The 23,240-nt window shown below is 41.1% G+C and overlaps 1 protein-coding gene and 1 pseudogene across 2 annotated transcripts; one reads left to right on the top strand and one right to left on the bottom strand.

Moving 5' to 3' along the window:
* Positions 1-327: 327 nt before the first annotated feature.
* Positions 328-16,248, bottom strand: PSMB1 (proteasome 20S subunit beta 1). 2 transcript variants are annotated; one of them, XM_036104388.2, is made up of 6 exons: positions 16,054-16,246; positions 12,757-12,864; positions 9,364-9,445; positions 6,770-6,899; positions 1,606-1,712; positions 328-615 (listed from the first exon to the last, which is right to left on the bottom strand). In XM_036104388.2, the coding sequence occupies exons 1-6, from the start codon at positions 16,164-16,166 to the stop codon at positions 430-432; spliced, it is 726 nt and encodes a 241-aa protein (XP_035960281.1). In that variant the 5' UTR covers positions 16,167-16,246; the 3' UTR covers positions 328-429. The 2 variants fall into 2 exon arrangements, with proteins under 2 accessions (XP_035960281.1, XP_035960282.1); XM_036104389.2 differs by lacking the exon at positions 12,757-12,864 and having other exon boundaries at positions 16,054-16,248.
* LOC118543391 (replication termination factor 2 pseudogene) lies at positions 16,213-22,078 on the top strand (annotated as a pseudogene).
* The last annotated feature ends 1,162 nt before the right edge of the window (positions 22,079-23,240 follow it).

The following is a 23,240-nucleotide window of genomic DNA, read 5'->3' as shown; positions in this document are numbered from 1 at the left end:
ACATCCTCTCCTGGGTCTCCAGCTTTCAGGTGACAGATCAATGGACTTCTCACCAAATTTTAAAATACGTATCTCAGGGTACCTGGGTGGCTCAGTTGTTAAGCGTCTGCCTTCGGCTCAGGTCATGATCCCAGGGTCCCACATCGGGCTCCCTGCTCAGTGGGGAGTCTGCTTCTCCCTCTCCCCCTGCTCATGCTCTCTCTCTCTTTCAAATAAATAAATAAAATCTTAAAAAAAAAAAAGAAAGAAAAAAGACAAGAAAATGAAAGGAAAAAGAAATTCTACTTTCTAGATCTGTCCTGCTTAGAGAACACAAGTTATAACAAATGATTACTTCAGCCTTTATTTTTTAATAAAACACATTAGTCAAATAGTTCCAAGATACAAAATTAACCAATTCTGAAGTGATTAATGATAACAGCACACAAATCAATCCTTCCTCAGGGGAACAGTCTCCTCCCTGATGCCCTCCTTGGTCACAATGCAGATTCTGAGTGCATCCCCAGTGTATACATCCCTCTCAGCCGCAGAAACGAAGACATCTTTCACAAGCCGCATGGCTCTGTCCAAAGACAGTGGGACATGCTCCACGTTCTGCATGTTCTTAAAACCAACCTGGTGGGACAGGAAACTTGGATGAGGCATCATGTGACAGTACAAAGGTGGTTCCAGCCTCCCCAATGCCTTCACATGTCTGAGGATTCATAATGAATAGCTCACACAAATTTGAAATGTCTCCTAACTGAAAAGCTTCCAGACCTGGATGAATTACACATTCCTAAAACCTGACAAACATGCACTGAGACAAAGCTCCCGATCCTGAGAAGCATGCATCATCTAGAGAGGAGAACATATGAAAGCAGAGTACCATTACACAATGTGCTACCATTAAGAAGAAAAAAGAGCCAGGAGAGCCCCTAGCGGGCATAACTAAGTTTACTTGAAGAGAAAGGCTTTGGCAGAAGACACACTTGAGTATAGGAGTGTGAAGGATGAGCCAGAGTCAGAGGGGAGTAACGCTGCAGACCAAGGGTGTGCTATGACCCCAGGCCTGGTGACAGGACAGGCACACCACACTGGAGGTTTGGGTGTGAAGGAGAGTGACAGGAGATGAGGCAGATAAGCAATACACACAAGTTGACTACACATATATAATACATTTCAGAAACACAAGGAAGGAAGCTTGGAGGCAGAAAGGATGTTGGGAAATACAAGGCCTGAATGCAGGCAATAGTAACAGAAAAGGGGGTAAATTAAAAACGTACTTGGAAGTTAGAATACAAAATCAGATGACAGAAAAATGGTGAAAATGGGGACAATTCAGGTAAAGGTGGCAAGAGAACTGAAAACATGGACCAACCATTGTAGACACGAGAGGCCTGGACATCATGAGGACACAGGAAGATGCTAGAGCCATGGGAGCAGGTGAGAGGCCACAAGACAGCCAGCAGAACACAGACAGACCAAAAGATTGGGGTAGGGAAAATCAGCAGGGAAATACAAGAAAGCCTGGATTTCTCCACTCTCCTCAGCGGGTGAATAGGAGAACTCAGAGGAAAGCACTTTATGCCAATGTCACAGCCAGCGTGGACGCAGTCTCATTACCTGGTTGTCAAGCAGAGGCTGGAGCATGGCACTTGCTGAGCCTCCGGCCTTGAAGGAGTCTCTCTGGTAGGACCCTACTGGGTCAAAGCTATACACAGCTCCCTTCCCTGAAAGAATAAAACAATCTCCATAAGGATGCATCCTGACCACAATCCCAAATCACAGTAAAAATAAATCTAGTTGAAGTGTGACACAGAAGAGACTATGAACTGAGCTAAAATTTCAGCCAAATTTCACTGTTCTACCCAGCAGTCTGCTCACCTCCTCTCAGAATTTGATCAGAGGCACACCTGCCCACTCCTGTCTCCTTACGTGCTTTTGCCACCTGGAGCTTCATGCTCTCATCAGGCTGACATCACCGACCACCACCCAGTGGCCTCACAGGCACACTGGTTAGCAGTCACAGGTTCTGCTCTGAGTTCTGCACCAAGCTCCTCACAACATTCCTAAAAAATGAACTAGTGTAGTTCTAGCATAGACTTGAGTTTAAAATTCTCCTACTGCTGAATGTGAACAGTCACAAGGAAGATTTACTGTGTGTTTTTAAACTTAACAGTAAGCACACTCTTTAGCATCAACACCATAAAAAAAAACAACTGATTTAATAAAGGTAAAATTCCAGAAAAACACAAATGCCACATGCAAAAGGTTAGTTCTGCCTAAAATGTAATCACTTGCTTTGTACTACCAGAGTTAAGAATCACTATTGCAAAAACAAAAAATAACAAAAAAAACCACCAAACCAGAATCTGAATGTACCCATTCTTTTTTTTTTTTTTTAATATATTATTTATTTGAGAGAGAGAAGAGAGCACATGCACATGAGCAGGAGGGAGGGGCAGAGGGAGAAGCAGGCACCCCGCTGAGCAGGGAGCCTGATGTGGGACTCGATCCCAGGACCCCAGGATCATGACCTGGGCTGAAGGCAGATGCTTAACCGACTGAGCCACCTAGGTGCCCCTGAATGTACCCATTCTGAACAGTTACAGAGCACCATGAGGAGAAGGATAAATGGGCCTCTCAGGCTCTCCTGAAGGGTGCATACATTGCTATGCCTTTTTTAAGAACAATCTAGCAGTATAATCTATCAAAATGTAAAGTACAAACCCTATAACCCAGTAATAATCTCACTTGTAGATGAGATTTACCTATAAGGCTTATTTTCACCAGCACAAACTGGAATGGAAGAGGAAGATGGGACTGCCCCCAGTCCCACAACCACAAGACAATATAAAATGAAGAGCTCTGTAATATGTATGACACAGTTCTATACTGTTCAAAAGCATAAGAAAAAACATACATATTTGTATAAGCACACAAAAAAGTATGGCAAGATAAACTGCAAACGTAGTTAGCTATCTCTGCGGGACTGGAGGCAAGAAAAGGGAATTGCTTTGTAGGCTTTGGTACTAAATCTGTTACAAAGCACACATGCCACTGTAATTTTTTAAAAAACAAGTGTGTTTTGGGTGTGAGAAATCATGGGTCATTTATGACACAGGTCTTAAAAGTGATATAACTGATCTTGAAAACATATTATACCATAACTCAAACACCTCAGTAGTTAACCTGGGAGATGTGAGATGAGGACAGTTGTCTTCCTATCCATGGACCTCTGCTACCCTTAGCTGTGTGTGCTTTTTCTATTGCAGAATTACTTAACAATTCTCTGCTGAGAAGGCAGCATCTAAGGTGCTGAGGTTGCCCAGGAGAATCCAGGGGAAGTGTTTTGGTTGGAAGCAACTGTGGGACAAGATCGAGATCCCAGTGCGCAGTTCACTAACCTCAACACACAAAAAAGGGACAGGAAGTACAAAGTGAAAAGAACAAGTGATCTCTCAGGATGCCAACAGGCCACAAGTAAAATGAGGCCCAAGTTTTAACCAAAGGCAGAACCAATCTCAGAAAAACCACACACAATACATTTGAGGAAAAGAAGAGTGGAATAAATTGAAGACCAGAGCTTCAAAGACCTTCCCCTCACTTAGCAAAGGCAAAAGAGACATTTGTAACATCAGAGCAGAATGGCATGAATCTTGACTGTAGATATAGAGTGCTTTTCCTCACCAAAATAACTTTTTTTTTTTTTTAAGATTTTATTTATTTACCTGACAGAGACACAGCGAGAGAGGGAACACAAGCGGGGGAGTGGGAGAGGGAGAAGCAGGCCTCCCGCCGAGCAGGGAGCCCGATGTGGGGCTCGATCCCAGGACCCCGGGACCATGACCTGAGCCGAAGGCAGACGCCCAACAACGGAGCCACCCAGGTGCCCCAATAATTCTTAATTTTAAAAAAGCACACTGGCTTCAATGTAAAAAATAAAATCAAAACAAGTCCTAGCAAGAAATAAAGGTAAACCCTGGATGGGAGAGTCCTTTCTAACAAAGTAGGACACTCAATGTCATAAAGAAAAGACCATTAGTCTGGACCCTATGCAATTCAGAAAATTCTGCCATAGCTAGACACCCCCCAAAATGTAAGAAACAAAAAACATTCTTGGGAGGCATCCACTGCATACATTACAGAGTTGACACAGTTAGATGGCATTCTTATAAATTTTTAAAAAAGACTAATGTGCAGATAAGTAAATGAGCAAAGGTCAGCACATAGGTCAGTCTCCAAAAAAATGAAAAGGTCAATAAACACAAAAAAATGCCCAACTTGAGTATACAAAAACTATACGTAAATTAAAACCACAAAATATTAACTGGGTAAAGATCTTTAAAATGTGTTAATTCTGATAGTGGTAAAGGATGCAAAAAAGCCCAGGTACTCATACCCCAGCTAGGAAGCCCTTTCTGAAGGGCAAGCCAGCGATGGCATCATATGCCAAAATTATGTATTCTCTGACACAGCAACTCTACTTCTGGGAATGTTTACCAGGGAGGTACACATGGTTGAAGAAGTATACAAAATTGTATGTACAAGAATGTTCATCATATTGTTTCTATTAAGGAAACTACAAACAACCTAAATTACCTTCAGAGGACTGCTAGGCAAACTATGGTGTAACTACATCCTATGCAAGTCAGTCACTGAATCATTATGCATCTTTACTCACTGGCATGAAACTACCTCCGTGACAATACATCCCATGTAAAGATGCATACACTATACATTCTACTTACATAGCGCACAAGCACGTATGACCACCAAGATACTTGTAAGCATGTTCACCAGAAGTTTAATAGTAATTATCTCGAAGTAGAAGGTTGGGGTGATTACTACTTTCATTTTTGTATCTTCTTGTACTATTTGAAACTTCTACAGTACTACTGATTTTGTTACAGAAAAACTAAAGCCATTATTAACGGGGGGGGGGGGATTTTTTAAAGGATGACTGTAAGTAGAGAGTTAAAGGCACAGAGGTCAAAGCAGACGGCTACTTAACTGGCTATCCTGAAAGGCAGCTGTTGGACCCACTGTTCTAAGGATAACCAATGATCCCAGTGTCCTGAAGGACAGCTATTGACCCAACTACCCTGAAGGTCTCAATAAGGAGCACTGCTCTCCAGGTCTCCATTTCCACAAGGGAGGAAAAGAGGAAACAAGGTCTCTTGAGACGTAAGTGGAGACTCTGGATTTGGGGACACCAGGCTTATGTATAGGCTGTGTAAAGAGCAGGAATGAAAACAGAAGCATAAGATCTGAAAAGTCTCAAAAAAAGGCCTCCTGATTTCTTTTCCAGAAATATCTTGAGAGATGTACACCACCAAAGCAAGGAAATAAACCAAGAAAGAGGAAAGCACAGGTAAAAGCTGGAGTATCTTGGGGAACAGACAAAAAGGACTGCTTTATTATAGGAATTTACAAATTCCTCTAAGAAATAAAAATAAACGTAAAGGATAATCAAAGTAGACCAGAGAAGATTTAAAAAGACAGTTGGAAATGCCTGAGAATACCACCAGAACATCAAAGAACAGGGCTTTGAACTCAAAACAGATCCAAACCCAAACCTGAGGTTTGCCCTTTAGTAGATGTGAGCATTCCTAAATTGGTGTCTGTCTCTCAGTAAAACTCAAAGGACATTGTCTGGCCTGCTAAAATTCAATTGTAGCTATTATTAATGTTGCTAAACCTGACTTTATTTATCTGACATTCAAGTCAGACATAATTTAAGTGAAAAAAACGTGTCCAGCATGCTGGGTTAGGCAAGGTAATCTTACCTTATCAAGGGTGATTAATTTCTTTTGACTATTTCCATGCTTTAAAAAATTTCCTCTTAGTTTTCAAGTAACGTTGAAAGCCTCAAAATACACTGTGTCAACCTAATTTGTCTACATCTAAACCACAGTAGATAAAATGACTGGAATGCTCCCAGAGGCCACATATGGGGGCTGCTATTAAGACAGAGAGAAAGAACAAAGGAAAAGCCCATGGAACAGAAGAAGCGACAGCAGTAAAAAGTGGAGAGAGGAGATGAGAGAAGCCCAACTCCTTACTATCCAGAAATTTTCCCTCTCAGTTGATATATTTCAATATATTGTTATCAACCAGACATTTCTATAACTTCTTTTTTCAATGGGCTACTGTAAATGGTGGCACAGATCTGTCCTGAGAGATAGTATCTGGTTTTTGGAAGCAACTGAAAATCAATCCAAATGAGACCCAGTGAAAACCATCAGTGTCCCTGCTCCATTAACAGAGCTTGGATCAAAAATGGGATGGGCATGTCAAGTAACAAGACTGATTTTCTTAGGCCCTCCTGGTTTGACTCCAACAGGAAATCAAAGAGGTGCTTCAGAATGTCCTGAATACGCTGTTGGAAATGCATACCTTTCTTTTAAGGCATCGCTTTTTAAAAACTTAAGTCAAATACGTTTGTTATGTAGAATGATAATTAGGCTAAGCTTCTCCAAGTCAGCTTTCTTTCCATAAGATTGAAATGCTAATTATCTACTACTGAACTCATGCAAGATCTTCAGAAAATAGTAAAATAACAGCCTGCCCATCAGTCATTATTAGAGCTTTAGTATACAACTTGCAGTGTGCCTTTGGATCATCTCTTTACTTCCCTTTTAGCTTCAGTTTCTTATTGTTTTAATTAACAAATATAAGACTGTTGGGCAAGACAGTGTTTATGGTTCTTTTCAACTGTAGATGGAAACAGACATATCTAAAATATGCCACCCCTCCTTCATTTTCCAGAAAGAAAGAATTCTACCTTCTTCATCCAGTCCCCCGATGATGTTGTAAACGTAGTAGGGAAAGAAGCGTCTTGAATAGAGGATTGTAGACAGCATTGCAGCAATCGCCCCGGTAGTCATGGTTTTGTTATTAGAATGCTTATACATCTGCAAGTATTAATGAAAGTAACAGGCATTGAGAGGCAGAATATATTACAGACTAGAATAAGGAACAGTGAAGTTAAAGGGTGAGCAGCTATCTTGGTGAAAGGATGCCTACTTCTTTCGTGATCACACAAATAATACTACCATACCATTTGGGGGGCTATAAAAAATTTTTAAGGGAAAGAATGTTAAATTTGCCCTCAGCTCTCTATTTTCCATGCTACCTTTATCTCAGGAACTGCTCATTCAAGAGCAAATGCACACACGTCAGGCATAAGTGTGGTGACCTGGGAGGATGATTTAAGTCCAGCTCTCCTTTACCTCTGCCTCTAGACCAGGGTCAGCAAACTAGAGCCCATGGACCAAAACCAGCCCACCAACTGTTTCTGCAAAAAAAGCTTTATTAGAACATAGTCTTATTCATTCATTACATATATCTACATCTGCTTGTATATTACAACAGCAGAGTAAATGGCCCATAAAGCTGAAAGTAATTACTCTCTGGCCCTTTACAGGTGAAGTGTGCTGACTCTTGATCAGACCCAGATACAAGCCCTTCTCTTTGCACAGTAGATACCTGTGAGAACAGAAGGTTTGAGGACAGGACCCTTACTCTGGGAAGTGGTCTTGCTCCTTAAAGCATCTATAGTGGAGAACAGAAGTATCCAAAGCAAACCTTTATTGTGATTTTTGAATCCTAGATTTACTGCAGCCTTAGGGAATCCTAAATTATCCAACAGAGAAATTCTACAAAAATTACAAACATAAAATAAATTTAAGTTCACCAATTTATCAGCCACAGAGCAAGCATCTCTAAAGATTTACTTAAGAATACAGGCTAAAATGATTAGTCAAAATACCAAAAAAAAAGATTAGGAAAAAAATCTTCATTTCATTTCAAAACCAAGCATCAACACTTTAATCACCACACCATTTATGTGATAATGTATGAAAGAAAAATTTCAAGGATTGTGTAATTATGTTGAATTCACTGTTTCTTGCTATATTTTATTAACACAGTACTACTCTGTTGGTCGTGTACTTTTGTACTGTAACTTTCATTTACAAAATATGTACCAGGAATCGTATAAATATGTCAATAAATGTATATCAATGAAGCTTTCAATGTAAAGATTTTAAATAACTATTAACAAGTGATAACTATTGAATGAAATCATTTTTACATTCTAACAAGCAATTTCAAAATTATTCAGAAACAGATGTCAAATTTATTAAATATTCCAGTACCTACGACATCATTAGTAAGTGCATATAATCTCAAGTGTTATTCACAAACAGGCAAAGACAGAATGTGACCACCTCTGCTAACTTCTTCACGTTTCAGGTGTCTTTACCAACTACATAAAAATGTGACACATACCCTACAAAATTAAATCCTATTCCAGCCTTGCATTTTTGCCAGCTAAGAGTATGTATTTACTAGTTATTATTACAGATAAAATCCATTTTATTTATTTTTTTTAGAGAAAAAGAGAGCATGCACACACATGTGGGGTGGAGGGGCTGGGGGTGGGGAGGGGAAAGGTGGGGGAGAGAGAAACTTAAGCAGACTCCCTGCTGAGCGTGATCTCACGACCCTGAGATCAGGACCTGAGCTGAGTCAGACACTTAACCAACCGCACCACCCAGGGGCCCCTAAAATTCCATTTTAATACAGTCTAAATTACTCCTAGCCTACCTCCTTGAAATTACTGGAAGTTACATAATGCTTAATATACACAGGCCACAATAAAAATCCAGACGTGCCTCTGCTTTCATTAAAAGTTGGTATTCCTTTATTCCTCACGCCTACCGATCTAGCACAAAAGACATGCAGGCAGTGACACTGTCAGCCCCTTTAAAAACTGCAGTACAGGTGAGAACGGCTCTTCCTCTCACCTCCTCCTCATACCACCCTTTCCTGCTGTTCCAAGCCCACCCATCACGGGTCAAAACTTCCTCAGCTGGCAGTCCACCAAAGCCTACCCAGGTGTTAGGTGATGACAGCTTTGGCTGTGCCTCTCATCCAAACTCCTGCCTTATCTATTCTGGTTGCTGCCCACGTGTCCTGTTGACTAAGAATGCAATGCTGTCAAGAGGGAAAGCATGTCAGCTGGCGGTATTCCAAACCAAGCACCTGTCTAAAAGTTTGCCTCCTCCACAGAATTTTTGTTTTTGAAGGAAGATTATCTTCAGAAGAAACCCTTTGCATGCTACCTTGAAAAAGGTAGAGAACCTTTATATTGTACGGAGATTTTAACAAAGGGAATATCCTGCAGGTTCACATTATGCTACTTTCATATAGCTGTATTAACAGTATCATTTCATTTCTAGAATGGGCTGTAGTTTCATCAGCTAACCTAGAGCTTCTCCAGCTATTCTGTACAACAGTTCTGCTATATGCTTCAAACAATCTATGAATTGTTATTAACTTTCCATAGCACAGACATGTAACAAAAGCATCTACCTTTAGTCTTGCTTCAATAATCTTTGTCAGGGTCAGACAGTCTCCATGAAAACCGCTGCATCCAATGACTGTTTGGTCTGTTCTGTAAAAAGCACATTTCGGGAAACTGAGCTGGTTAGACAATAAAGTAAAACATGCCTTGGGCAATTTTAAATTTAAAACTCCTACTCCCATTATTTACCCAATGGTAATGGGACCAGTTAGCCCTTTGTTGGAGGGGGGGGGGGGGTGTCATCACTTTATTCCCAATACTAAATGAATTATAGGCAGGATCAAAGACTTACAGAAAAATGAAAGCATGAATGGCCTAAAGAAAACACAGTTGATACGATCTTGGGTTAAGAGCCACCTATTTAAATATGACACAACCCAATGCCCACATAGAACTATGTACCAATTTAAAACCTTTTTTTTTAAAGATTTACTTACTTATTTGAGAGAGCGAGCGAGCGAGTGAGCGAGCGAGCAGAGGGAGAGGCAGAAAGAAAGGGAGAGAGAATCTCTGGTGGGCCCCCTACTGAGCATGGAGCCTGATGTAGGGCTTGATCTCATGACTCCGAGATCATGACCTGAGCGCAAACCAAGAGTTGGACACTCAACCCACTGAGCCGCCCAGGCGCCCCCCAGATTAAAACTTATATAGAGAAAAATGATTAAAAAAAAACACAAAACTGTAGTAGATATAACCAAAGTCTAATTTTAACTTCCTTAGTCTAAAAGGGCTCTTATAAATACCAAAAGCATTAACACAGTGTATCATGGGATGTAATGTATAACATGGTAACTACAATTAATAATATTGTATCAAATGTTTAAAAGTTGCTAGGAACAGATCTTAGAAGTCTTCCACAGGGGGGTGGGAGGATGGGTTAGCCTGGTGATGGGTATTAAAGAGGGCACGTTCTGCATGGAGCACTGGGTGTTATGTACAAACAATGAATCATGGAACACTACATCAAAAACTAATGATATAATGTATGGTAATTAACATAACAATAAAATTTTTTTTAAAAAGTCCTCCACAAAGAAAAAATTTTGTAATTACGTATGGTGACAGATGTTAACTGGACTTGTTGTGGTGATCACTTTGCAATACACACAAATATGGAATCATTATGTTGCACACCTGAAACCACTGTTATATGTCACTTATACCTCAGTTTAAAAAAAAAACAAAAAACCCACAATGGAAAGACTGATAGTTACAGGAGTCCATAAAAAGAGACACAAGTCACCATAAACATGAAGAGCCTTCATGTTGTTCACAAATCCAAATCTACATTTCAATATATTAGACTGGTTAATAATGCCTAATGCTGATGAGGTTGTGGAAAATGGATATTCTTAATAAGTAACTGGGCAAGAGCATACATCCATTTAACTTTTTAGAAGGGTCATTTGGCAGTATCCAGTAACATCACTTTCACTCAATAATTCCACTGCTAGAAATTCACCCTGTAAATATACTCACTTAAGTTTGCAAAGATATACTATAGGCTTACTTGTGAAAGTATACGTATTATGTTAATGGCTCTCTAAAACAAAACAAACAAAAAGCACTTAAATGCCCACCACTGCGGAACTGATTAAATTTTGGTATAGCCAAACAAATTGAATTAGGTCTCAAAGATTTCTAAACTTTAATATCCATCTATAAGGAAACCTACACCAATCTCATCAAGAAACATAGCAGAAGTCTCATGATAAACTCTTCCTTTCAGAAATTTATGATTCACACAAACCATACCTGTCCAACTAGGGGGACCACTGACAGCTCTGGGAGCATCACCAGCATTTCCTGACCTATCCCTACAACCAATCTCACTGCACTGAGTTAAAGAGCTCCGATCTCCCATAAGGCTGCAGTGCCTTTAGTACCAAGATGGGTGAATAATACCAATAGGGTAGAACAAAATCTTGGAGCTTTAAGATGCTTTTCCCAAATAGTCAGGTGTATATCAAAGGAAGAGGAGTTTGCATGCAAAGAACAAAGACTAAATGTAGAGTCTCAAACAGGTGGGGAGGAGGCAAGTTTGGCTCTAAGTCAGCCCCAAAGGGCTTGGGATTAGGTGTACATAGGCAGCTTCAACTCTATGTATGGTTTAGTGCTGAAGATGGATGATAAGGACAGAGGAAGTTATTAATGTGCTATCTATATGCCTATAGTATTTCATAATAAGAAAAAAGAACAGGTATTCCCTTCAGGAACACACACACTAAAGTAGAACATTACAAAGATGAGCAGAACCTTGCATAAGAATGGTATTTGTAAAGTTATGTTCTTAAATTTTATCTGTGACATTTACTACTTCCAAATTATGAAACCCATGAAATAATTTTTCTTCTCCTAAGAAGAAAAAAGGTAGCATCCATGCACTGTGAAGCAGAGAGAAGGGGGTATCGAAAGATGGAAGAAGAGTACGTAAAAAGGCGCGTCTGGGTGGCTCAGTCGGTTAAGCGTCTGCCTCCAGCTCAGGTCATGATCCCAGGGTCCTGGGATGGAGTCCTGAGTCAGGTTCCCTGCTCAGTGGGGAGCCTGCTTCTCCCTCTGCCCCTTTTGTGTATGCTCTCTCTCACGCGCACATGTACACGCTCTCTCTCAAATAAATAAAATCTTAGAAGGAGAAAAAAGAGCACATGAAGAGAACTGGGAAGATGACAAACATCAACTGTTCTCTAGGGTAGGGTGTGGGCTAGCCCAGGACCAGGAGAGAAGACAGAGCCCTCTTCTTTACCTACTCATAACACAGGGCCCTGTCCAAGGGACTTGAACCCCATCAATCCACTCCTATTACAATTCAGGTTTAATAGGCTCTTGTGGACTAATTTAGGAATTAACCACCATTTGCAACTCTTTCCAAAAATGTTAACTACAAACCATCACTTATCAGTGCATATTTCATTTTCATGTTTTAGAAAAAATATAGCTAGCCCATTAAGACTGTGGCTCACAGATATAGCTGCTTAGGTGATGGCTAAATGTTTTGGGTAAAAAAAAAAAAAGTGGGAGATTAAAAAAAATGCAATGGATTAACAGATAAAAGAATGCAAAGCTATGTGGTAACATAATTATAGTAAATGCTAACAAGAGCCACGTGATAGCATATAGATGTTCACTACAAAATTCTTTTACCTTTGTTATATATTTGAAAATTTTCATGATAAAATGTTAAGGTAAAAATATTTCCTGCCAGTACAGCAAATATCATTAAGACAACATACTGAATTATTAGGAAATACTAATTCAGAAAACAGTTTTCTAACAAAAATGCAAACTAAGCTCAAATACTCAATCTAAAAACTCATGAAATAAACGGTTTAGAAGTGAAATCTCTTACAGCAGTAAGTCATCACAAGATACTGGGAAATGTATCCCTAGAAATATTTACTTACAATTTGTAACACTTGGGGCTATCCCGGGTGTGAACTGAATACCCTTCACTCAATCGAGTGTCAGAAGCAACAATCGAAAAATCTTCTCCAGCGATTGCCAATACAGTACTGAGGAAAAAGAATAAAAAAAAGGAGACACAAAAATGGTCAATAGCACCTCTCTCTAGAGGAGAGTTATCTATAGCATATATTGGAATAAAACCCACTAGATTTAAGCAAGAGCAGGACTCAGATGAAAGATGAAAGATCAAAGGGAAAGGATCCCTGGCTACAAGTCAACTGGGGGAAAAAATTTAAGTACTCCCTAAAAAACACAAGCCTAAGTCAGAGCAAAGGTCACTTAGCAGAAGGTAACAGAAAAACCACTGAATTATCATAACATCATCAAAAAATTAAATACTGACATTGTGCAAGGTACTGATATCACAAAACTGGACCAGACCCTGCCCGTGGGGATCAGGTATAGACCGTGGTACCACAACCAAAGCTCTCTGAACTCAAAGAAGGGTTTCATGTTTTTCATTTCTTTATATCCAAGTCCTTATCTACCACTCAGTAAACACCCAAACAGCTGTTGGAAATGAATGAATAAAAACAAACTTTTTCTTTTGTTGCTGTATGATTTATGCTAACAGTGTACTGAAAAGGCTTAAAGTATGAATTCCCAAAGAAGTTCGTCCAGTTCTAAATCTGGGTCTCTCACTTACTAGATATGAGACTGTAGGTAAGCTGTTTAACTTCCCCAGACCTCAGTGTCCTCATATATAGATCAGAGATCATAACAGTAACTACTTTATTAGAATTTTACAAGAATTAAATGAGTTAATAATTGTAAAGCCCTTTTACTTGTGCCTGAAACATATCTGGTCCTCCAGTATTAGCTTGATCGTTGTGGCACAGGTACAAGACAGCAGAGTGTGATCACTGAGAACCTGGGCTCTGGAGTTACTGGAGACCTGTCCTTGCCACTTCCCAGCTCTGTGACCGCAGACAAATTATCCAAATTCACGTTATTGGTAGTAACAGTTCCTGTGTTACAGGATGACTGATAGAGATGAATGACAGAGATCACAAAAGCACCTAGCACAATGCCTCACAGAACACAAGCATTCAGAAAACTTTATCCATTATTTTTACTGAGGTGGGACGTGCACTAAAGCTCTGCAGTACAAAAGGATGGCACTCCAGTTAATATGGACAATGAATAAAAGGAAACAGGTAATAACCCAAATAATACATTCAAACAACTTATTAAGGTGTTCCTTTCTGTGTAAGCTAATGGAGGAACATAAGGCTAATGTGATGGACAGGGGTCTGACTTCCGAAAACCCCTAACTAAAGATTTTGGAATGAGAACAGTTCCATATGCAAAGTGGAGTGGAGTTTTAAGAAGGCTACTGTGACAGTAACACAGTATGTGAAATGGGATCAAAGCACTGTTCCAGTAAGATTAATGTAGTAGCACAGCAGCAGTGTGAACTGCAAGAAACGGGGATTGAAAAAAACACAAACACGTACACTGTACAAGTTTTTGTAACTACCAAAATGTGACAGAAGTGGGAAGAGCCAATTGTGATGTCCAAGATTTTAAACCTGGTTAAGCAGGATGATGGCATTAATTATGAATGCAAAGAAGGAAAGATGATTGAGGAATAATTAGCTTGATTTTTGTTTTAGTATCTTGAGTTATGGTGACAGCAGAAAATCCAGGCAGAAATGTTTCATTTAAGAAGCCCAGAAGGAGGAACTCATGAGAGGTAAAATTGAAGAAACACATTTGGGAATTATCCTCCCATGAATGAGACGTGAGAATGTTTATAATGGGGTTTAACTACATTTAAAGAGACAGAGTAGGAGATACGGAATTAAGCCTTGTTTTGTAGAAGCAAAGGCTGCCCAAGAGCCTGCGGCAACAAGCACTAAAGAAAACGAAGAAAAGACTGAAGAAAGGTAACTTAATAATCACAAAATCATAACTCACTAACGGTTAAGGCAGTAATGGCTTAAACTGGATTACAAAGGGTTAAAGAGTAATGAGTACGGAATACCCAACACCGTGAAAAGTCTTATATTTTATAACTGCCTCATGAATTGGGTCTAACAACCCATCCTGTGATAGAACTACTTCATTAATTGTCACAGAAAGTGTTTAGAAGTGCAATGGTAAAAGCATACATAAAATCAGCGGCAAAGGAACGACAGATTCAAGTCTTGGCTCAACCCCACATCTGCTCTATGACTCGAGCAATTTACCTTCTAAGAGCCCTGGTTCCTTTGTAAAAATGGAGCAAATACCACCTAACACTCAGTTATCCTGAGAATTAAAAAAGATAACTGCTTACAATGTACAAAACGCTTCTCTGCTGCTGACTAGCTAGGAAAGATAATGAAATCTGGGTTCAAGAAGTTGAAAGGTACCTGAACTTCAGTGGCAGAAACAAGGCTAAAATCAGAGCCTTCCCCTCTCTTTCCAACATACTTTAAAAATCTGCATTAAAGTTTCAAATCCATAAGGACATGATTACTTAACCTGGTTATCTCAAAGAACCATCTGTTTGTTTGAATTGGGTGTGTATGTTTTAATGTACAAAGTTTGGGTGGTAAGCTACAACCACTGCTTCAAGTCACACCTCTCCATTGGTCAGAAGTCCTAAATGCATGGTCTTTTTACATAACCACCTCTTTTAGTGCACTATGAAGGAAAGTGTTAAAGATAAAACTGCTAGCTTAAAAAAAAAAAAAAAGACAACTTGAGTGTAACATGGAAGAACACACATATTAAAAGGTCTCTCTTCTGCCTACTTTCTCCCTGAACTTAAGCTAAACCTTGAAAACAAGCACTGATGTACGAAACTAAATCTGGCCAACTAACGCTGCCTTCTATTTAAAATAACAGAAAATGATTACGTGGATCAGACGTTTTAGCTGCAGACACAAACATGGTCAAGCATCTAACGACACTAACCAATCAATCCTAACATTTTAACACCAGATGCTAACCCTGTGCCCTCGCCTTCTGGCATGAGAAACCTATTCAGACCGTAAGGAAAGGTTAGGTCTCCCCTAAAGCTCTTCCACACCAGAGGCCAGGTTTCAATGTGTATCTACTGTCTCACTGCAACAAAGAGCAGCCCACGCACAAGTGACGGGCCTGTACGGTGAGGCACTTAAGACCGAAGCTGCCCCCGCAACCCATGGAAACGGAGGCCTGCGGCTGGAGGGCCAGCGCGGGTTCCGCCGCGACCCCCAACAGACTTCAGCAGGGACGAATGAAAGCCGAGGCTCTCTGTTCGTTACCCTCCGTTGAAAGCGTAGGGCGAGAAGCGCAGCCGCAAAGGGCCCGCGGTGCTGTGAGGCTCCATCGCCAGGTCTCGGCCGGGTCCCCAACACCCCACGGCGGTCGACGACATCGCACTGCTGCGGCTTCGGCTGCGGCTGCTGCTGTCTCACGGCGAGATGGCGCCCGGCCGGAAGTCCCGCCACTTCCGGCTTCTGGAGACGCTCCTTCCGGCCGCTCTATCTCGCGCCTGTCGTTGCTCCTGTTGTTGGCTAGCGCCCCCTATTCCAAGGAGGCTGACAGATTTTTTTTTTTGCCTAAGAAAGGTTCTGCTTTCCTAAGAAAACATTCGAATTCACGCCTGACGGACAAAAATTTTAAAGTCTGACCATATAAAAAAATTGGCAGAACTGTGGAGTAACGGAAACTCTACGGGAGTCGCCTAGCATAGTTGAAGATGCATGCAGTTTATGACCCAGCAATTCCCTGCCGAGGTTTGTATCCTAGCCAGAAGACAAGTGCAAGAATGTTCATATAGCATTGTTCTTCATGGCTCCAAGTTGGAAATGAGCCAAATGTCCATATACAGCAGAAGGGATAAACCAATTGAGGGATATGTCACAGCCAAGAAAATTGACTGACTTCACCTAGAGGGGGGACGCAGCAACGTGGATGTGTCTTACAAGGTTGTGCATAAGAATACATGTTCCATAACTTACGAGTACACAGTGAGTAGGAAGAGCCTGTTTGGCTGGACTATGGAAGGGAGGTTCTGGCGCTGCAATACTAGGTTTCTTGATGTATAATCATCTGTTAATCTCCACATGTGTTTATGCACTTCCTTATATGAATATTATATTTTATGATCTTAAAAATATCATTTGAAAAAACAAGCAAACAAGCAATTGGCTCATATAGAGTGGACCACCGGATGCATGTAATTTGGGGACCAGAAAAGATTTTTTGAAAAGTATTTGTTTAATTAAAAGTTTCCCCATGTTTTACTGTAAACAAGGGGTAAAACAGGATTTTCTTTGTTGCTTATGGACAGAAAATTATTATACTTACTTAGATGCTGTCCTGAATACAAAACATGTATATAACATTTTTTATCCTTAAGGAGTTCACATCCTTACTGATTATATAAAATAGAGTTGATCCTTAAATAACACAGGTTTGAACTGCACACGTCCACTTATACGCAGATTTTTTTCGATAAATATAGTACTGTAATGTATTTTCTCTTATGATTTTCTTAATAACATTTTCTTTTCTCCATCTCACTTAATTGTAAGAATCCAGCATATAGTACATATAACATAGAAAATATGTGTTAATCAACTGTTCATGTTATCAGCAAAGCTTCCAGTCAACAATAGGCTGAATGGAGTCAAAAGTTATGTGTGGATTTTCATCTCTGTGGAGGTTGGCGCTTCTAGCCCCTACATCATTCAAGGGCTAACACTACAAATGAAGCAAATTACAAAAGAATATATAATTGTGCTTAAATGAACCATAGGAGAGATGAAGATACTCGGGTCCAACCAAGCGTCAGGAAGTGAACAGAATGAGAAAAAACTACTGATTCTCTTGAAGCCACCTTGGCCCTTCTGGCCAACCTAGTACTCTTTGAGCTTTAGCAAGCACCCTTAGCCCGTCTATATCTATACACCATGCATTCTTTTTTAGAAAGAACAGAGCACCTCTGCACGTCAGGAAAGAGAAACCAGACCCTCTTGCACAATCCCGGCCACTGGAACCAGACCCCCTTGTACAAACTCTGAGCATTGCGATATTGTCGGTAGCCAGCAGCATCGAGTCTGCACATAATCAAGAAATATTATGGACCACTGCCCTCCCTTTACTGATTAACTGCTCTAAACTCCTTTAAAAATCCCTGGGCCAGACAGAAACCTTGGAGTTGGCCTTTGGACAGGAGTCTTCTCCCCAGGTGGCGGACCTCCTGCATAAAGCTCATATTCCTTTCCAATCAAAGCTCCTCTCTTGAGTATTGGCTTTTTTTTTTACTAGGCTCCACACCCGATTGGGGCTTGAATTCACAACCCCAAGATTAAAGGTCGGATGCTCTACACTCTACCGACTGAGCCAGCCAAGTGCCTCTTGGGTATTGGCTTTTCAAGCCAGGGGCAGCCAACCCTGGTGTTTGGTGACAAATTTTGGTGAGCCACCCAGGAGCCAATGCTCCTGTGGCATCCAGATCCCCTGGGGAATCCCAAGGCAGAGCAGTTTGGCCTTGGCAATGTGCCATGGCTTCCTTGGTAGTTTCCTGGGCTAGTAACTTGGAGGACTGCAGGAAGTTAGCTGCTTGGGGCTAGCTGGTCTCCAGGAGGAAATCTGAGGGATATGTCCCTGCAGCTGAGGAGACTATTTTTGTCTCAGGGAAACTCCCTGCTGATTCCCAAACAGTCTAGTAGCCAAGTTCGTTTTTTGTTTTGAGTGGAAAGGGAAGGAGCATTTGGGGAAGCTGACAAACTTCTGGACCAGTAAATCCATCAAAGTGCATGCTGATGCAAGTTTCTCATTTGCGAAGCACAGGGTGCTTCTGTTTCATTGTCCATGCTTTTTCCTTTTAGAAAGGCGTGGCTTTCGGGAGAAACTAAAAGGGACTTGAATAACGGTCAATTTATTAGGAATTTGGAATAGATCTGATTTGGTGTGTGTTGGTGGGGTGGGTTGTGTTGGGTTATGTCAACTTTGTGTATAATGGGAAATTCCATCTCTATCCCACCAAATAGCCCACTGGGCCAAATTTTGAGTAAGTGAAAGGAGTATAGCCAGGAACTATGACTGTGAAAAAGATTATCTTTTACTGTAACACAGTTTGGCCAATGTACCATTTAGAGATGAAAGATGGTCACTAAATGGCTCTCTTGGATTCCTTCCTCCCATTCAGTTGCCTCTAAATAAGGGGTCTTGGTTTGGCTCTCTTAGGAAGCTATTTGATTCAGTTGGTGAAACTCCAACTTTGGGGAGAAACCAGAAACTAGGAAGCATTCAGTTCAATTGGTGAAGCCAACTTTTAGGGAAGAACAAATGCTGACGGAGGTACTCCAGGCTTCATTTAGTCATAGTCTTGTTTCTTCTGTGTTCTTTCTGAACTTTTGCCCAGGAAGATGGGGAATACTCCTTCTGTTCCCCAAGAAGGTCCACGAGAGCATATTTTATTTATTTTATTATTTTTTTAAAGAGTTTATTTATTTGAGGGAGAGAGAGAGTGCACGCGCACGCTCTCGCACAAGCAGGGGGAGGGGCAGAGGGAGAGGGAGAAGCAGACTCCCCACTGAGCAGGGAGCTGGATTCCAGGACCCTGGTATCCTGATCTGAGCCCAAGGCGACCATTTAAGCAACTGAGCCACCCAGGCGCCCATGAGGACATATTTTAAATAAATGGTGCAGAGAGCTGAAAAGCAACCAGAGAAAAAACCTGTTTTGCAGGAGAGAGAGACCCAGAGACAGACGGGGGTGGGTGGGTGGGTGGGGGTGTTACTCTAAGCTTTGAATCTGCCTGCAGCCTTTCTGGTGACACCCTTGCACCTCTGCCTCCACCTCCTGCTCCTCCTGTTTCTGCACCTCCGTGGGCACCGCTCACATAGCTAGCTCCTCTACCATCCTCGGTGCCGGGGGTGCCATCGGCTTCTGCTCCTCCTACCCTCATTATCAAGGAGCGAAAAGCACCCCAAATTGTTGGGTCCCCTCCTTATGAGGTTCAAGATAAAGCACCTCCCAAATCAACATGAAGGGATCCAGGGGCTCTGTGGACTTAAACTGCTTACCTCAGATTTCCCCCACAGGTGCCCCAGGTAAAAAGTGACAGTGGGCAACAAATTAATGGTCTTTTAGCAGACACAGATGTAACATGTTCGGTATTAAAGCTAATTCATCGTTGTTGGTTTAATTAAAATAAACATGTTTTTGGAGTTATCTACATGGAATATGATACAGATAATCAGCTTTTATTCTACCTGAATTTATTACTTAAAATCATGTTGTGTCTGTTGCAATTTGTCAAAAAAAAAAAATGACTTAAAAGGATGGTTGCTTTTGTCTGTCTCATAAAGTTTTCATAGGTAACTGTTAAGAACAAGTAGGTTGAATAAATAAAAAGGCATATAGCTTTCAAAGTCTTTGGTAACCTGAAACTTTTGCTAAGTTAAATGATAAATTGGGTTGAACTCATTCGATTATCTAATTCTTTTCCAAATAACATAAAATACTGAAATATTAATTGCTAAACATAGGCTTATCTGTTTCTGGCTTCTTAATATGGAGAAACTAAAGATATTTGGGTCTGCTAATAAACACAGTTAACTGAAAGATTGTGGTATAAAACATGTTTTTAGAAATTATGAAATGTACTCAAAAAATTGCCTCCTACAGAATCCTGGTGTAACAGACAGTTCACAGTTGGTTACTACTTAATTTTCACTGGAGACTAAGGTTTCTAAGAGTTAAAATTCTGCTAAATGTAATTAAGACTGATGGAAATAAGGAAAGCAACTCTGTATGTAGGAAAGAAAGAGATGTGTAAGAAAGGTATAAGAAATGAGAATAGGGGTGCCTGGGTGGCTCAGTCGGTTAAGCATCTGCCTTCGGCTCAGGTCATGATCCTGGGGTCCTGGGATCGAGCCCAAAGTCGGGCTCCCTGCTCAGCGGGGAGTCTGCTTCTTCCTCATCCTGCTCGTGCTATCTCCCCCTCTCAAATAAATAAATAAAATCTTTTAAAAAAGAAGAAATGAGAATATGTTTTTGTTGAGGTAAAAGAAATTAATTTTGTCCTAAAATGAGACTGGTTATTTAGAAAGAAAAGGCTTAGGACAAAATCTGAATGAAAAAGAAAGTTGTAGAAGGTTTGTGAAGGGAAAACTTTGGGAAAGAATTTTACGTGTGCTCAAAACTAAGATGGAAATGAATTCTGCTTTTCTCTCTGTTAAAAAGACAAAGTTTTCTGGGATTGTTGGTCAGTTCTTGATAAGAAAGTATAAACAAAGTTTTTTTTTTTTTCTTTTTCTATGCAGAAAACCAAAGTTTCTATGTTTTCCCTTTATCAGGTCTTTGATTACTTAAGAGAACTAAAACTTCTCAAATATTGGACTCTGACTACTGGCTAGCAAAGGGTTGCGAGGGAGGAATAATCCCCAAGAGACACGAACTGGTGAAGGGGCCGAAGAAGGCTGAGAAGGTTGACAAAGATGATGAATTAGTGGCCCAATGGAACTATTGTACTCTAAGTCAAGAAATATTAAGGCGACCAATAGTTGCCTGTGAACTTGGCAGACTTTATAACAAAGATGCCCTCATTGAGTTTCTATTGGACAAGTCTTCCAAAAAGGCTCTTGGGAAAGCAGCATCTCACATTAAAAGCAGTAAGAATGTGACAGAACTAAGGCTTTCTGATAATCCTGCCTGGGAAGGGGACAAAGGAAACACAAAAGGTGACAAACACGATGACCTCCAGCGGGCACGTTTCATCTGCCCCGTTGTGGGCTCGGAGATGAATGGCCGGCACAGGTTTTGCTTCCTGCGGTGCTGTGGCTGTGGGTTTTCTGAACGAACCTTGAAAGAGATAAAAGCAGAAGTTTGTCGCACACGTGGGGCTGCCTTCCCAGAGGACGACGTCATCGTGCCCAACGGCACCAAGGAGGACGTGGGAAACGCTGAAGAGGAGGATGGAGGAGGCTGAGGGCGAAGCTGGGGAAGAAAGCAAAGAAACCCAAGGCGGCAGAGTGTCTCAAAGCCAGGTGTCAGTGAAGAATCTCCAGGGCCATCGAAAATTAAGACAGGGAAGCCTGAAGAAACCAGCCTTGATTCTAGAGAGAAGAAAGCCAGCTCAGCTCCCAGAAGTGCAGCAGCAAATGGGAGCTCTTCTGGAAAAGTTGGGAAGCCTCTGTGTGGAACCCCAAAGAGGTCCATTGCCGACAGCGAAGAATCGGAAGCTTACAAGTCCCTTTTCCCGACTCACAGCTCCGCCAAGCGCTCCAAGGAGGAGTCCGCTCCTGCGCCACCCACACGTCCTACAGTTTCTGAAGCCCTTGCGGCGCTCCACGCCGCGCAGGCGCCGTCCGGTTTCCCCGGGGCAGGTGGCGTGGGCGTTACTGTGGCCTGTTCTCCGCTAGCTCTCCCTCTGCGTCCTCCCGAACCTGGGAGCGTGCTTGTGAGGCGCGTGGGTTTCCGCGGTCAAGTGCTGGCCCTGCCCGCCCCTCCCACAGGCTCATGCCCTCCCCACGGCCCGGAAGACGCGTTGGCTGCACTTTTTATGCTTGAAATAAAGACTTCAGATTCCTTGGGAAAAACAAAACAAAACAAAAAAACTTCTTAAATATTAAAGGAGCTAAGTTTTGCTAACTATATAACCTTGTGTAGAATCTCTTATTGCCACCTTGGTTAAATAGGTAATTAAATATTAAGTGTTATGATAATGCTCCTATTTAGGCATGTGCTTTAGAACTTTCTGAGGTTTTTTAAAACAAACTTTCCTAGATTCAATTTCTAAGTGAAGTCTTTTTGACTAATTAGGCTTTTTTATTTGGTATGTTAAGTTACTGATAAGCCTGGTTTGAAACACTGCTAGTTCTCTAACGTTTGCTCTTCCAAATTTAAGGAAATTTTCTCTTAAGATATCTGTGAATTACGGAAATATGGTAAAATATCCCTTTGTGAACAAATTTAAACATTTAACTTTTCTCCCTACCCAAACCCTCGTGAATTCAGAAACTCTCAGTATTCTTTTTTTTCATGGCAATTATAATTATTTGCATAAGTTTGATAAAAATCTGTTCTCCTTGTAACAGGACACCATTGGAAATATTGGTTATACTACCAAGGCTTTGACTGGAATGTCATATTTGAGAGAGACATGCATAGAATCAGATATGACTGGGCAGCTTTAAGGAACTAAGGTTAACTTTATAGAGTCAATAAAGCTCCTTAGAGATGTCAATGGGATACCCTGCTTACAAAGTTCCCAGCAGCCTTACCAGGTGAGTAAAGAATGTCACTTTCTGGCAGGTGCAGGAAACCTCAGGATATTTGGGGGACCTCAAGAAGAGGAATTCACCCAAATCTACAGGTATTACAGGCAAATCTGATGACAAGTATTTGGCTTGGCTTCTGGCCTCAAGAGGCTATTAAAAGTTCAATCTAGGGGTGCTTTGGTGTCTCAGTGGCTCAGGTCATGATCTCAGGGTCC

Source organism: Halichoerus grypus, chromosome 9 (genome assembly GCF_964656455.1).
Source record: "Halichoerus grypus chromosome 9, mHalGry1.hap1.1, whole genome shotgun sequence".
In the NCBI taxonomy this organism is placed as follows: Eukaryota; Metazoa; Chordata; class Mammalia; order Carnivora; family Phocidae; genus Halichoerus; species Halichoerus grypus.
This window is presented reverse-complemented; position numbering and strand designations above follow the sequence as displayed.

Excerpts from the sequence above, each read along its gene's own strand:
- PSMB1 (XM_036104388.2), bottom strand. The coding sequence starts at position 16,166 with ATGTCGTCGACCGCCGTGGGGTGTTGGGGACCCGGCCGAGACCTGGCG. Across the intron at positions 1,713-6,769 it reads CGGGGGACTGGATGAAGAAG|GGAAGGGAGCTGTGTATAGC; the intron begins GTAGAATTCTTT and ends TTATTCTTTCAG. Across the intron at positions 616-1,605 it reads AGCCTCTGCTTGACAACCAG|GTTGGTTTTAAGAACATGCA; the intron begins GTAATGAGACTG and ends CTGTCCCACCAG.